At 43.7% G+C, this 16,426-nt stretch overlaps 1 protein-coding gene across 2 annotated transcripts in view; it reads right to left on the bottom strand.

Annotated features, from left to right (window-relative positions):
• UBQLN1 (ubiquilin 1) overlaps positions 1-16,426 on the bottom strand; it is a 38,627-nt gene that overhangs the window by 14,973 nt on the left and 7,228 nt on the right. For both annotated transcript variants that reach the window (XM_090038676.1, XM_090038677.1), the window contains exons 2-3: positions 8,285-8,436; positions 1,489-1,604 (exon numbers count right to left, since the gene is read on the bottom strand). In XM_090038676.1, the coding sequence (XP_089894802.1) occupies positions 1,489-1,604; positions 8,285-8,436 (268 nt within the window). The remainder of the gene's footprint in view (positions 1-1,488; positions 1,605-8,284; positions 8,437-16,426) is intronic.

Below are 16,426 nucleotides of genomic sequence, written 5' to 3'. Positions count from 1 at the left end.
TCAAGTTCCAACTTGACCCCCATTTCTAAACACCCAAAGCCACCAGTTCCTTTGGAGAATTTGAGTCACTGTCTACATCTAAAAAGAGGAAATGCATTACAAGTTCATTGTTTTATTTATACAAGTTCATTTTTCACACAGAGGTAGGAGGCTTGCATCAACAGTATGAAATCAATTGTGTGCATCTACAAAACTATACTGCATTTAGTTTTTGGATGTGTGTAGGGACCTACTTAATATGTGGTTCGCAGAAAACGTAAAATCTGGAATTGCCTGTGACATCCATAAAAAAAATGCAATAGACATAAAATGCTGGCTCCCCAGTGGAAGCTGGCAGTCCTCATTGCTGAAAGGCAAAGGTGAAGGCGCTGGCTAGTGGGGTGGCATGAAGGGCAGCTGCTCCCTTGTCCCATCTCTCCTGGCCAGGGTCCCTCCGCTACACAGCACTATGAGGCAGGATGGCACAAAGGGAAGCCAGCAAGCAAGAAAGCACCCACCTCCTTGTCCCTCCTCCACCTTGGGGCCTTTCCACCAGTCAGTGCCAAAGGGAGAGGTGGCATGGAGGGCAGCCTACAAGCAAGATGGCAGCCAGCCCCTTGTCCTTCCTCTCTCCCCATCAATGCCCAGGGGCAGAGCTGCCAAGAAGTGCCCCCAAAATCAGCTCTGTGCTCCATACGTGGGCTGCCAAAACCCATCTCTCACCATGTTTAGGTACATCCTTACATGTGTGCCACTGGAAAACAAGCTAAGACAGATATGGCCCAGTGATGCTTTGGTCAGAAAAGCATGACTGGTGGCTGAGCAGCAGTTTTATTACTGTTGCTTAGAATCTGTGGATAATACCCTCTTCTCCTTTAGCTACTTCAGATACTCTCTGGAGTACAAACAGATCAAAGGAAGCTTTACAATTATCAGATTACTAATACTGCTGGGATAAAATGGTAGTTGCAGCTTGCTACTCCTGACACTACTCCGAGAAGAAGCAAAAGCAGAATTCTTCTATGCAAAATTTCCACACAAAGACTTCAAGGATGTATCAAGCTCAACATAAATACTTATTGTAACCCACGGGCTACAGTGGAAGGCAAGTGGTAAACTTGTTTTTTAAAAAAAATATATATATTAAAATGTGGACTCTATCCATTCAAATGGAAATTAGACATCTACAGCCTACAGGCCAGATCCAGGGCCATTTGATCCAGCCCATGGCCATAGGCCTTAGGTAGCATTCAGCAGCAGGGGGGATTCAGCAGTGACCACATTTCCTGCACTGCTACAAAAGCAGTGCTGGCTTCAGGAGCTTTTCCCCCTGCTGCTGCCTCTCTCTGCCATTAATAACAGAAGTAGCAGCAGATATGTCCTAATATCTATCTACCTTTGACCACAGCTGTGTCATCTTGGCCCACAGCCCAAAAAGGTTGCTGACCGCTACATTAAATAGACACCGAACAATGACACCTGAGCAAGTTAGCCAATAAAGAATCTTACCCAGACCATAAGGGTTGCTGTTTGTTGAGGCTGGTGTTGAGGTACTACTACTTGAAGCAGATGTGGTAGCAGTACTCCCAGTGGTGTTTGTCTGCTGAGCTGGGTGATCTTGCGATCTGAAACAAAGTTAAAACTATAAACTTTAGTTCATTGAAAAAACTTTTTTTTTCTTTTTTTTTTTTAACTGCTTTGTTGATCTCCAGATAATTTAGTGTCACTTTGGGAAATTACCAGAATGTATATTAACAAGATTCTCAAGATATATTACATCAAATTAAGGGTGAAAGACTTCTCCTTTGTTTGATACTATTATTTACTTTTGGATCCCAGGTAATTTACCTTAATATTTCTTTAGATCAGTGGCAGACCACCATTTCTGCCAGGCACGCCACAAATTAGGCCCTGACTCTCCCAGTGCCATCCCAATCCCTTTCCCCTGCCTGATCTGCTACGCTGTGCTGCCTATCCCTTCTCTGATCTGCCACGTGCCACAGAGAAACTGCCCATGCCACTTGTGACATATGTGCCACAGGTTGGCCTCCCCTATTTTAGAACATGGCATGAAGGTGCCCTTGTCAAAATGAACTCACACAGAATTAATCTAGAATCTCCAAGACACCGAGAGCAGAGAAAGCTTCCTGCTACTTACTCCTAAGTGTCCACATAGTTGATTAATTAGCACACCAGAAATTTACATCATGGTTTATTCCACAGTAATTTCCCATGTAGACAAGCCCTGAACTGACTTTCTTACCTTATTCCCAAATACCACCAAAAGGATCTGCCTCCCACTAACACCATGAGCAGGATTTTAGCCAGTCACTGAGACACTACTCTGTTGACCATTTTCCCTGACAAAACTCCAGCTCTTCTCACAGAACTTAACAACTCAGCTCCTTCCCTTTTCTTTCCCCTGCAGGAACAAACTAAGTTAGTTCTCCAAGAATGCTGAGTAAAAGCCTTTCCTACCCAACTGTTTCTAGCTGGGACACCGTGATAAACTTAGTTTGGTCAAAGCGTATTATGGTTCAGCTGTGAATGGTCTACAGCAAGTGTGTCCAAGATTCAGTCTACAAAGTCCCCTCATCCAACTCCTGGTGATGCTGCTGGGTATCACATGCGACCCACATGGCACGTTCTGGACTGGCTCCATGTGCAGGGCCTGTGATGCATGCAGCACATGGTGCCTGTTCCAGCTGACCCAGAATGCAGGTCCTGCACAGCATGTACTTACTCCAGCCCATCTGTGTTGTCTGTACTGCCCATTCTGGGACTTGTGCTGCATGCAGAGCCCAGTTTGGCTAGTTTAGGCAGCACATGGCCTAGATTCAGCATGTGGGGTGGGGCAAGGGTGTGCCATGGGCCTGATCCAGCTCATGGACTAGTCCTATACCACTCATCCTGACCATGGGGCCAGATGAGTTTGACATCCCTGGTCTACAAAAAATACAAAACAGTTTTCAAGCTACAAGCATAGCAGCATGTACTGAGCCCTATCATCTGTTCAGAATGAATAGCCCTTGGAAACAGAGCACACAAACCTAAACAAGTTAATTCTAGACTCCAAAGTGCAGTTATTCCTGGAATAACTAAATTTGCAGCATGAACAATTCCATATCCATGATAGCCTACCTACTCCAAATTGAATGCTTAATTACAGGTTGCCTCTGGTCTCCCAGTGGGCCACAAAGGGAATAACTGCCTCCAACTGGGACTATCTTACTAAATTATCACTACTAAATAATTTCATCTACAAATCCACATTTCCTAGCATGACTTGAGATGACACTTGCTGCCTGAAAAATCTTACTCAGAATGGCACCTTTGATCCAGTTTTAAGTTTTAAACAAGCAAACACACCGAATCTGCTAATGAAATCTGATACTTCTTGGTGTAAATGCCCACAAATAAACTAGTCAACTAAGTACCGGAAATACTGGACTTTTAAGATTTAAGGTAAACCATCATTGCCATAAGGCACTTTATAAAAACTCTTCTTATTAACAGGCCAAGTATTAATACTTTTCCCTGATAACAGGTAGCTACAGATGGGTAAGTAGACTTGGAGAAGACTAAAACCAACGATTTTACTCCAAAAAAATTTGGTATCTCTTAGTTCTGTTCTACCTATATTGAAACAATACGGTCGCTGCCGAGGTACTGGTTTATAATACTTGTTTGGGAGCTGGGGTATTCACTCCTAAAAGCTTAACATGATATGCAGGCCTCTGAATGAGTGCCATCTTCTTGAACATCATAACCGCAGAAAGGGGAGATTCTCTTTAGAAGCCTGTAAGAGCTCTGCAATGCAAATACCATTACCATTGGTCTCAAACCTTTATTCTTCAACTCTTAGTCCCATGGACAGATTTTCAAATCACAAATTGACCTTCCAAGATCAGAGGGTAGATCTGAACTCCTTTTTACTGTCATAGATAATCTTTTCTGTGAATTTTAATAGAATCTCAGATAACCATCATCATATATTTTGTCAACCAGGTTTTATGTTTGAGAATTCTCATTTGCAGGTGAAATGCACAAGAGCAGCTTTTTCCTTCTGAATTAGTCCCACTTGTTTCAAGACTTAATCTTTAAGAACGGACCTCTACACATGAGCTTTCAGTTAGCTGCCACTTCCAGGAAACTGGACATAAAAAGGATATTAAATTATTCAAATCCCTGGTACAGAAACTGGTAAACACTAGAAGCTGAAAGACTGATTTGCCATAATGTAGTGCCAGGATCTCAGAGACCATCGTTCATAGATGTAAGCAAAACATTCAGGATACAAGGCTAGAAGCAATCAAGATGACAGATCTATCTTGAACTGTCTAAACTGGGATCTTGAACCTACTGGCAATTCCTCTTGTCAGAGCCTGGAAGGTACTGTAACCGTCTAGAGTAAAAGCCGATAATTGCTACCTAATCAGAAGGATCATTGTGAAGGGTCTGCAAGGTCACCTGTCTGCAATACTTAAAAGCACCTGGGATACTGATGAAGTCATGTTTGCATGGGGAATTCCCCATAAAACCCAAAAGGACCACTGGTGCTATTATGCATGTGAAGCTGCTAGTCGTGGCGGAAGATGCCAGAAATTAATATCTTTTCCCCAAGTACTGTATTTCTTGGAGTCAACTTTAGAACACCGTCTAAGAATAGCTGGCCTGAAGTTTTTTCAAGAGGTTGAGCTTTGTACTCCCATGGCATCAGAAGTACTTCCTAATACAGAAGGCTCAGACATTTGGGGCCAGGGAAATACGGATGAAGAAGGACCTATTTATCTTTCTAATGACATCTTTTTTAATTGAGATTTATGTGGTCTTGGAATCTTTTTAGAAGGCAACTTACAAGTGGTACACATTTCTGCAATATGTCTTTTCCCCAGGAAAAATTTGCTTCTGGTATGCTGATTATTTAAAAGGCATTAAAGCTACTATAAAGAGCAAGTTTTAAAGTTTAGGAGATTTACGTTTGGCCACAGCAACCAAACTGGGTGAACACAAAATCAACTACTATAAAAAAAAAAGTGTGAAAGACGGCCTAACAAAAACATATTAACCTATTCTTAAATAAGCACCTTTTCTATATCTGACCACAACAGAAGAAGTTAAGTGCTGTACTGGGTCACACTAATGGAATCCAACAGTGGCAGTAGTGGAGGTTGTACAGGAAGAGCATATGAACAGGGTATTTCTAGAGAGTAATCCATCTCCTGGTCAATACCCTCCTTGGCGTTCACCATTATTGGTTTAGATATCCCACCCGATACATTTCTGACTGTTCAGTTTAATAACTATTAATAGATCATCCATGAATTTGTCTAGTTCCTTTCTGAATGTAGCCATGTCACCTACCTCTACAACCTCCTGTGGCACTGAGTTCTGCAAGTTAATCACAGCTGTGTGAAAAAAATACTTTCTTTGTTGGCTTTAAACCTGTCTCTTGATAATTTCAGAGGGTGCCCCCTAGTACTCGGGGACTTGGTGAGTAACAGTTCTCTATTCACTCTGCCCACATGCTTCATGGGTGTGCCCAGACGTGCGTGGATGTTTGGTTTCCTGGGGACAAGTAGCAGCAGTACACCTTGCACCGCAGCTACTTGTCCTGGGGAATGCCCATGCCATGTGCACTTTGATGCATGGAAAGTTACCCCAGGGGCGGTAGGGGAGGCCAGAGCCAGCACTGTGCTCGCCCGAGCAGCCTTACCTCGGGTCCTGGGGGGCCTCCTGGGGATGCAGCCATGGTGATCTGTTGGGCAGAGCCTGGCTGGCAACAGCCATGTGGCTCTGGGCAGCCCGGCTCTGCTTTTCAGCAGTGCCTGCTGCCTGAATATGTGCTGATCTGGTTTTTTTCCTCAATTTTTTTTTTTGACACCTGGATATCCAGAAAAAAAAAGACGGAGTAGAGCACCCTTGGGCAGTGCACCCTTTCAGCATGGAGAACACTGGAATATGTAGTACGTGACGCTGCAAACATGTTTACAGTACCACATACCGCATGACCGCACTCATCTGGGGGCACCCCATGATTCTATTATTTCTTCCTCCCACCCCCACGGTAGATAAAAATCAATGATTTTTTAAAATAAACATAATTTAATTTAAATCAGATTTTTTTTTATTTAATCGTATTTATTGTTAAGATGCTTTTTAAAAAAATAAACCTATATAAAGATAGTTTTAATTTAAGATGCGTTAAAACTCAAAAAGATATCACAAAATAGGGATTATAACTTCTAATTATATACTATTGGAGACAATATATTAATGTAACCCTTTGAGAAAAGTTTTATAAAATAGGTCACAATAGGCCAAGGACTATAGTAGGGGCCCAATCTTATGGGGTTCCCAGAGGCTGCTCTATAGAGTTGTAAAGATCAAAAGAAAACCATTCTACCCATTTGGGACTTAGTGCTCAGTCTAAAAGATCCCATTAAGCATCTCTGTGAACTGAGCTTGTCTTACTTTTCCAGTCTACGAAAAAACAGGAAGAGGAAGGTGAAGACTGAGTTTGCTGTATAACCCAGTACTTTAAGTTTCTCATGTTGACTTGGCTGAAAAAAATCCATTTTTTTTTTTGTTAAAAACCACATTTCACATTTGTAACTGAAATAGTTAAAAATTCAAAAATACATATGCTTGTTTTGGTAAAATAATTATACATGTTTGTTGAAGAAAAACATCCAAAATACATAATCTTGTTGTTTTAGTTCCATAAAACAATTCAAATGTCTGTTGTTTTCAGTGATGGTTGTTGTTGTTCTCCTAATAGAGTGTGGCAAAATATTCCCCAAATATCCATGATTAATCTAGTGAACTGGAGACAGATAGTTCACTTCCCAATGACTTGACAAGTAGCTGCTTCAGTTAGCTTTGGTAAATAAAATAACTACATCATAATTCAGTTTTCTGATGTAGCTGCAAAATTAAGCTGAAAAAATAATCAAAATCAATTAGTGCTTTAAAATGTATAGCATGCACCTTTTAAAAATGAAACCTACATCCATCTCCAAGTTGTGAATAATATGTATTAAGGTTACACCAAACAACAAAACAATGATTAAACCAAGGCTTCTTGACCAGCGATTTAAACTGTGATTTAAATCACAATTTAAATCAAAACTACCCTGCCCTCTCCTTTCCAAACTGGAAGACTCCAACTTTTTATTTTTATTTTTATTTTTTTTAAGTCTCCCCTGAAACGGTAACTATGCCATACTCCTGATCATTTTGATTGTCTTTTTTATTTTTCCACATGAAAAAGTTGACATAGTAAAAAGACAGAGGAGGTAAACTACTAGTTATAACAGAAAGCCACAATGGCCAAAGTTGGGTTTGTGCTTGACTATCTTGGCCAACTTAGGCTTTTGTTTTTGTGGTTTACCCCAGGAGTAGCCAACCTAAGGCATGTATGTCCCAAGTGGACCACTTCCCATGGCAGGCAGAGGATCCAAAAGGGAGCAGAGATAATGGGAACAGATAGGTCAGGGAATAAAGAACAGAGCAACAGACACAGAAGATAGGGCAGGGAGGCAAGAAAAAAAGCAAAAGATCAGGCAAGGAAAGGGGACTGGAATGGCACTGGGAGAGGTGGTGAGGCTTACCTTGTGGCACACCTGCCAAAAAAAAAGTTGGCCTCTATTAAGCTCTCCAGCCTCATTCCAGGCTGATATCACTGACTTAGCAGTGGAAGTCTTTGAACAGACTTCGTGCAATATGCAGAGACATCAGAAATAGCTGGAGGGAAGAAGGCCTCTTAGAACACTGTTTTTACACGCAGCCTCACCAACTGCCACGGAGCTGCCCTCAATTGCATATTAAGCCCACGAAAGAAGCCATATTGTAATTTCTGCTCTGCATTCGACGGATTGCTCAAAAACAAAAGCAGATACTGCTGATTGGGCTTGGCGAGTTGCTGAATAAGCTTTGTTCACTCTTACAATGAATGAGAATAAATACCTAAGAAAGCAAATGAGAAATGTGGGACCAACCATGGCAGGAAGGTCAAGGAGCTGATCTTTTTTCTTTTTTTTAAAGCTGACATGGTTAAAGTTCAGAAGGTAGCATCCGAGTTCCATGAGAGACAGCTAGTCTCTACTGCTGTATTTAGGGACAAGAATTTTAAAAGGTCTAGGGAATTTCTGCCTGTGTATAGCTGACAACCAGGACCCAGGAGTGAGAAAACTATTCTATCGCCACATCTAGTTCTCCAGAACAAGGACTGTTCAATCATATTACCAGAACATATATCTTGCTTTTTACAGTGAAATAGAAGACAGTTCATTGGTAAGGTTACCTGTTTTGTGTTTTGATGACAAGGTGAACAGTAAGTCCATCATGAATCCCATGCTGGGTCAAAGTATCTTGGTCTTTTAATATTTTCCCAGCAAATATCAACACAAGTTGGTCAGTGTGGGACTTAAAACGCTTAGAGATTTCTTCCTTAAACTAGATGAAACAAAAAGAAAGAGTTAACATAATCCATTCATTTATATATATATACACCAAGCTATTCTACTTAAAACACATTTTAGGAGAGGTACAGCTATTCTTCTGCTCACATTTACTGGATATATGTTGCTTTATGCAATATAAAATGTTGCCTCAGCTTTGTTTTTGAAGGCAATTATGAAATCAGGGAATCCTAATTTGTACTCCTAAACAATTCAACCATTGATCAAAGGGCAGTACACTTAAAGTACTGTGTTAGAGCAATTACATTTTCATACTGGCTTTGGACAAACTGCATACACAGTGAAAATATTCATGTCAAAGAATGAAGAGAAATTCTGGTTCTCTCAGGTTTTTACATTTAGGTACAATAGTTTAAACTTTCCTAATTAACCTCTTAACAGAAAGAGACAAAACTAGAAAAAAAAGAAAACTTAAAAATTAAGATTACTTGGTTGACTTTGATGCCATTTTTAGATCACGTATACACACCACAGAGATGACCATTTATATGTTCCTGTTTAATATCATAAACCAGAAATAACTAGTGAAGCTTCATCTTTTAGTGAAACTGTTAATACTTGTCATTGAAACTGTAATCTAACAACCACCTGTAGACTTAAGCCTCAAGCAAGTCAGATTTGCTATTAGCAATGCACCTGCTTACACTGGCAGACAAGAAAGTGAGCACAAAAAGACGACGAGTACATAGTAGTACCCAGTGCCATAAACATACTTGGCTGCAAAAATACTATTTCCTCCCCCCCATTACATACAAACAGTTATACCTGTTGTTCTCATGTGGCTGCAAAAGTAGAAGGCTACATTAGTGACAAGAAATGCTATCAGTCACTAACAAGCTATGTCACCAAGCCCCATAGCAGGGGTGGGTAAAATACAGCCTGAAGGCTATATCCAGCCTGCTAATAGATTGCATCTGTCCTGGGGCTGCCTCCACAGCAGTCCACATGGGGCCAAACCCCAACTGCTCCCATACCCATGGCAACCTGAACCTTGCTCCTGCTTGTACCTACCGACGGTGCTGCCCTGACTAGCGCACCCAGCTTCCCAGAAGAGCTGCCTTCCACCCACTTAGCTGCCCAACAGATGGCTGCTCACTGCACTGGGTGGGCAGAATAAGTGGAAGGCAGCCAGGAGCAGGAGCTGGAGTCCTGCATGATGGGGCAGGAGCTGTTGGACTGCAGCTCCTCCCGCCTCCTCTCCCTTCAACCCCCAGCTGGGCATGCTACCTGCTGTCTGGAGTAGCAGGACAAGAGCAGGAGAGGAGCCGCTGGAGGCATGGGGAAAGCAACAAGGAGGCTGCAGAGCAGGAGCAGCCTCACTGGGAAAATGCTGTTGGTGGGTACGGGGCAGGTGCAGGCGGAAGCATGGTGCAGTTTGCCCCAGGCGGGAATGGGCAGGGCTTGACCCCATGCAGAGCACTGCAGCAGCAGCCACAGGCCAGATGGGAGGGAAGGGGAGGAAGAAGAGTGCCTGCACTGTATCTGCTGGGTGACCACTACCAGACGCATTCCCTTCCCCCCTCCTCTGGCTGGCTCCTGGAACCTAGCCCCCACAATTCCCCCCTCATAATATTTATTTGAGCTATTATACAATCCCCTCTAAATACACTACTAAAAAAGACATAAATCAGAACAAACATTTTTTAATTTGATTTTTAAAATAATGTTATAGTAAATGTTTGATTTTTTAATTTGATTTTTTTTTTATATATATATATACAATTTGTTAAAATTTTATCTTCTGGAAGATTTTATGCATGTGGCCCTCGCAATCGGAAATAATTCTCCACCCCTGCCCTATGGTGACTGACATACCTAAACCATGGATCTCTTTCAAACCCAGGTAATAAAGCTACTCAGAACCATGTCAACACTAAATAGCTAGCACCAACTGCAGAAAGAAGCCATCAGCTCACTTCAAAAGGTCATCGATACTAGATTCCAGAATTAACGGATAAGTACAAATCAGATACCACATCCCATTGTTTAAATAGGAAGGAAGAGAAACACCAAACAAAATACATTTGCACCAATACTTCTGGTTACTAAAGGCAATCAAAAAATATCAGTTCCTCCATCTAATGAATTAATCAGTCTATCACAGACTTCTGGAAAAAAAAGGAACATAACCATGTATTTGTATACTGGGTATGCCAGAAAATAATTTTCTATATATATGACTTTGTAAACAACTGCAAACTTCTAATCTTATATTCCTGAGCAAAGTAATAAAGTCCCCAATATCAGTTTCTGCCAAAATAATAAATCTTTCCAATCACATTCTAGCCTAGGATTTGATCTGCCAGAGGTGCAGGCTGCCTGTGTGAATGGTGACCTTTTAGTCATACACTAGAGCAGTGGTCTCCAACCTTGTTAAGTAGATCACCTTTGACATTTAAAAGCAACCCAAGATCTACCATATACAGCCACCAGACTCCCCACCCAGAAGGCAAATCTGTAGGGAAGGAAGGGCAGGGGGCAGGCAGATTGAGAAAAAATAATTTGGGGATGCACCTCCCAGCAGGTAAGTCCCACCCAGCTGAGGCCCCACTCAACTTGGCCTCTGCAGTGAGCAGGGTTTTGATTTAGCCCCTGCCCCTTCCCTCCCCCACGGACTGACCTGCTGGGCTAGGGCATGCGCGTGTATGCACGCGGGCACTCAGGCCTCCAGCCCAGCCTCAGATCAACTCCAAGAGGCAAGTTATTTGCAAGTGGACATCTACTGGGTCCACTGCACTAAAGGAAATTACCCACGTTCATCCTTCTAAACTTCTCAACAGTATCTGAAACTCTTAAGTCAGGGGACTGCTTCAAGATATTTAGCAGGAGTAACTGGCAAGAAAATTGAGCCAATTTCAGTTCTTCCTTAAGACTGTGATAAACAAATGCACATCCACTCTTTGGTGTTCCTACCGCTGAAGTTCTACAAGGCTCCTGTCACCATCCTCTTGACACAGCAAACTACTGATGGATTTAACTGGCTGACAGTAATGAACGTATCATAAACTCAGGCAAGCTGCAAGACACCTCGAGTTTTAATTCAAAAAGTATTTGGACAACACCCAGCTCTATTTCTCTCCCACAGACAACAACTGTAAACACCATCCACTATCAGTGCCGGAATGAAATAAACCGCCATATAAATGAAAGATACGCTTATATTTAGGGTGTCACTAGAGATGAAGTAGAGTTGTGACAATGTAAAACTTTTCCATTAGAGAGCTAAGTAAATTTCTCAATAAATTAAGGCATTTTGCATACCTCATCACTTGGAGAATCAGATGAAAAATTCGTTATTTGCAAGGTAAAATAATTTTTATGCAATCAGTGCAGTGGAAGCCCAGAGTCAGCTGCTTTGTGCAGTGCATTGTGGGAGTGACATGTATCAAAATATAGTCTCCCATGCTCCTCGCTTGTCTGCAACGTGTTTCTGTAGTTGCCATCCCCATTATGGTAACACTCACCACAACCCTGTGCTTGTGTGTACTGTCTGCTGTTGGTAAGTACCAAAACTGCCTTGTAAAAGTGGCAGAAAAGGGTCTGAGGGCCAATACAGTCAAGGTCTTGTAATTTATTACATTAGAATCATAAAATCAATGGATCAGAAGGGACCTGGAAGATCAAGTTCTGTCCCCTGCCACAGGCAGGAGGTTAACGAGCTCAAACTAGCTCAATGACATGTTTATCCAGCCTCCTCTTGAACACCTCCAAGGATGGCAACTACATCACCTCTGCCAGAAGTGTGTTCCAGGTTTTAGTTACCCTTACAGAGAAGAAGTTTTTCCTTATGTCCAATCTAAATCTTCCCCGTTAATTTGTGTCCGCTGGTCCTCATCTCCCCAAGGGGTGCCTTCCTGACAAGTTGCTCCCCAAGATCTTGGTGCTCTCCCAACATACTTGTAGGTGGCTATCAAGTCACCTCTCAGCCTCCTGTCACTCAGTGTGAACAAGCCTAGTTCTTGGAGTCTCTCCTCACATGGCCTATCCTCCAGGCCCCTGATAATGTGGGTGGGCCCTTCTCTGCACTCTCTTGAGCATATCCACATCCTTCTTGAAGTGTGGTCCCCAGAACTGGACACAGTACTCCACCCGTGGCCTCACCAACACCAAGTAGAGAGGGAAGAGCACCTCTCTGGATCTGCTGGCAACACTGGTTGATGCATCCCAAGTTCTATTTGCCTTGCTGGTGACTTCCTTGCACTGCTGGCTCATGTTCATCTTCTAATCAACTGTGACCCTGAGATCCTGTTCAGATGCCCTGCCAGCCAGTGAGCTGCTGCCTATCCTATAGTTATGGTGAAGGCTCTTCCTACCCAGATGCGGGACCCAACACTTTTCCCTGTTGAACCTCATCTGATTCTGATCAGCCCACAGAACCAGTTTATCTAGGTCGCCCTGGATCCTTGCCCTATCCTCTGGTGTGCCTGCATTTCCCCACAGCTTGGTATCATCAGCAAACTTAACAAGTGGGTTCCCTGTATACGAATTTCAGTTATGTGCCATTTTCCAGGAACGCATGTATGGTATGAAGCGAGAGAAATCTGTTGTTTTATCAATGCATAAAAGCAAAAAGAATCTAGCTCTTACATGCGTTTGCTCTAAAACAGGGGTCAGCAACCTATGGCCTGCAGAGCCACCGGATCTGACCCATGGAGCAGGGCTCTGGAGGGGTGGAGGGGGGCTCTGAATACTGCACTCCAGCTAGGTACTTTACTCATGCCACACTGCAACTGGGCAGCAGAGAGGAACAACAGCAGAAAAAAAGCAGTTGTGGCAGCCAGGTTCTAGTGCCAGCCCTATCTTCAACCTAAGCTGGGTCATTCTGGCCCATCACCAGAAAACAGCACTGACCACTGCTCTAATAAAACATTTTATTTTATCACTGACAAAAGGAAAGGACTGACTATGCATGGCACAAATGAGCCTTTTTACATTATCACTTTTCATAGCGGACCCGTACTTTAACCATTAACTTATTAATGTTTGACCAGCTGACTAATGGAGCTGAAACAGAGAACACTTTAAATGATCTTACCTAGAGAAATTTAAAAAAAAGTTAGGACCCAGGCTGCCTGTTGACACACTCCACCCCCACAGACTGAACCAACTGCTTTCTGCTGACTCACAAGAAGCACTGAAAAGCAGCAGCTGCGATAGCATTACAGCCCATTCATGTGCCAGAGTAAAGACAAAGAACACTTTCAAAAAGGAATAAGCCAGGAGAACAACAATATCCAGAAACACCTGTCTACATCTTCAGCCAGTCCTGGTCTAACACAAGCAGCTAAGTTCTGGCAATGATTTTCAAATGAACCTCAGGATATTAACTTACAGGGGGTATTACCTCTCTGAAGTGCAATCGCAAGTGTCATAGTGTCGTAGTTAGCAGAGTCAGAAGGGACCTGAGCAGGTCGAGTCTGATCCCCTCCCATGGCAGGAATGACCCCGGACAGATGTTCATCTAGCCTCCTCTTAAAGACCCCCAGGGTAGGAGCCAGCACCACTTCTTTTGGAAGTTGATTCCAGATCCTAGCCGCCCTGACTGTGAAGTAACGCCTCCTGATATCTAGCCTAAATCTACCCTCTGCCAGCTTGTGACCGTTATTCCTAGCCACTCCTGGTAGTGCACGGGGGAACAGGGACTCCCCGCAGTGCCTGCTGGTCCCCTCTGACTAGTTTGTAAACAGCCACTAGATCTCCCCTCAGCCTTCTCTTGTGGAGGCTGAACAGGTTCAGGTCCCATAGCCTCTCCCTGTAGGGCCTGCCCTGCTGCCCCCAATCATGCGAGTGGCCCTCCTTTGGACTCTCTCGATGTTGTCCACATCCCTCCTGAAGTGCGGCGCCCAGAACTGGATGCAGTACTCCAGCTGAAGCCTGACCAGTGCTGCATAGGGGGGGAGGATCACCTCCTTGGACCTGCCTGTGATGCATCTGTGCATGCATGACAAGGTGCGGTTGGCCTTCCTGACTGCATCCCCACACTGCCAGCCCATGTTCATCTTGGCATCAATAATGACTCCAAGATCCTTTTCTGCCTCTGCACTGATGAGAAGGGAGTTCCCCAGCCTGTAGGCATGGTGCTGGTTCTTCCTCCCCAGGTGCATCACCTTGCACTTGTTGAGTGTTGAACTCCATCTTATTCTCATCTGCCCACTCCTGTAACCTGTCTAGATCTGATTGCAGCCTATTCCTCCCTTCTAGCATGCCCACATCCCCCCACATCTTAGTGTCATCAGCAAATTTTACTCCCTCATCCAAGTCACTGATGAAGATGTTGAACAGCAAGGGCCCGAGGACCGAGCCCTGCGGAACCCCACTGCCCACATCCCCCCAGGTCGAAAATGACCCATCCACCACCACTCTCCGGGTGCTCCAGCCAGTTGACACCTACACAGTCAAATGGGTCGCCAACACCACAGTCCCCCAGTTTCTTAATGAGAACGGGGTGAGAGACAGCGTCAAACGCCTTCCGAAAGTCCAGAAAGGCTACGTCCACTGCTACCCCTGCATCTAAGGATTTGGTGATCTGGTCATAGAAGGCCACCAGGTTGGTCTGACAGGACCTGCCTCTAATGAACCCATGCTGGTTGCCCCTAAGCACAATCTCCCCTGCTGGCCCCTCGTGGATACATGCCAGAGTAATTCTCTCAGAAAGCTTACCCAGGATCGAGGTAAGACTAACTGGCCTATAGTTCCCCAGGTCCTCCTTCCTCCCCTTTTTGAAGATAGGAACCACATTGCCCTCTTCCAGTCCTCCGGCACCACACCAGAGCACCACGAGTGCTCGTAAAGCCATGCCAGGGTCCCGCAATGACCTCAGCCAATTCCCTGAGTACTCGAGGGTGGAGATTGTCCGGACCAGCTGATTTGAATATATCCAGTCCCTCCTGAACTAGGGACCTCACTAACCCTTGGCCTAGGTGTGCCTCCCCTGGGGTGTAAGGGGGGCCCAGAGGGGGGGCTAATCCGGTCCCTGCTCAGGAAAACAGAGGCAAGGAAATCGTTAAACAGGTTAGCTTTGTTGTCTGGTGTGACAACCAAATTACCCAGCATGTATTGCAGGGGCCCCACATTACCCGGTACCTTCTTTTTGCCCCCTATGTATTTAAAAAAGGACTTCCTGTTGTCCTTGATCTGGGAATCTAGTCCCAGTTCCATCTCCACCTTGGCCTTCCTGACTGCCCCCCTGCATCTCCAAGCAACCGCAGTATAGTCCTCCCTGGTGATGGCCCCTCCCTTCCATTGGGTATACATGTCAATGCAATCTTTTGAAAGTTTCAATTTACACTTTTATCTGGGTAAGTAAGAAAGTGACAAAGCCACCCAATTTCCCTCAGTGGTTGTTTGCAGCACAGAATCATCTCTGTGGTGAAGGAAAGATGTTCTAGGATTTGGAGGTGGCTACAAGAGTTACAATTTATATTCATGTTCCTAAAGCTCAACTTTAAATTACAAAGACTGATATTACAGTGATATCACTTTACTCAGAAATGTCCCCTGCTTATTTTCCAAGTCAGATCTCTAATAAGTAATACTTCTTACTCCTATAAAAACTGGTAGTCGATGCAGTTAAAAGAATTGTTTTGTACTTCATTCATTTTCACACATTAAATCTGTGCAAGTCAATCAGACTTGCAGGATTCAAAATAATTTCTCTTTCAGATCCTTGGCTGAGTTCATAAGGTTGACAATTAAACACACAAATAATATTCCTACTTGAAGCAGTGTGGAAACAGCACTGGGAAGGGACAAGGGGTCTATTTCCACCTCTGATACCAGCCTGCTGCCAGATTTTTTTAAGTTACTTTGCTTTTCTGTGTCCTGACTATTCATCTGTAAGAGGAGGAGAATGATGCTCACCTCTTTTGCAAAGCATTTTGAAATCCGCTGAAGAAGTGTTAAGCTACGCACACCAAGCAAATAGAGGTGGACATAACTGGGATTCTTAAAAGAGATACTTTTAG

This window comes from Crocodylus siamensis, chromosome 3 (assembly GCF_052110815.1).
Source record: "Crocodylus siamensis isolate JL-2025a chromosome 3, ASM5211081v1, whole genome shotgun sequence".
Taxonomy (NCBI): domain Eukaryota; kingdom Metazoa; phylum Chordata; order Crocodylia; family Crocodylidae; genus Crocodylus; species Crocodylus siamensis.
This window is presented reverse-complemented; position numbering and strand designations above follow the sequence as displayed.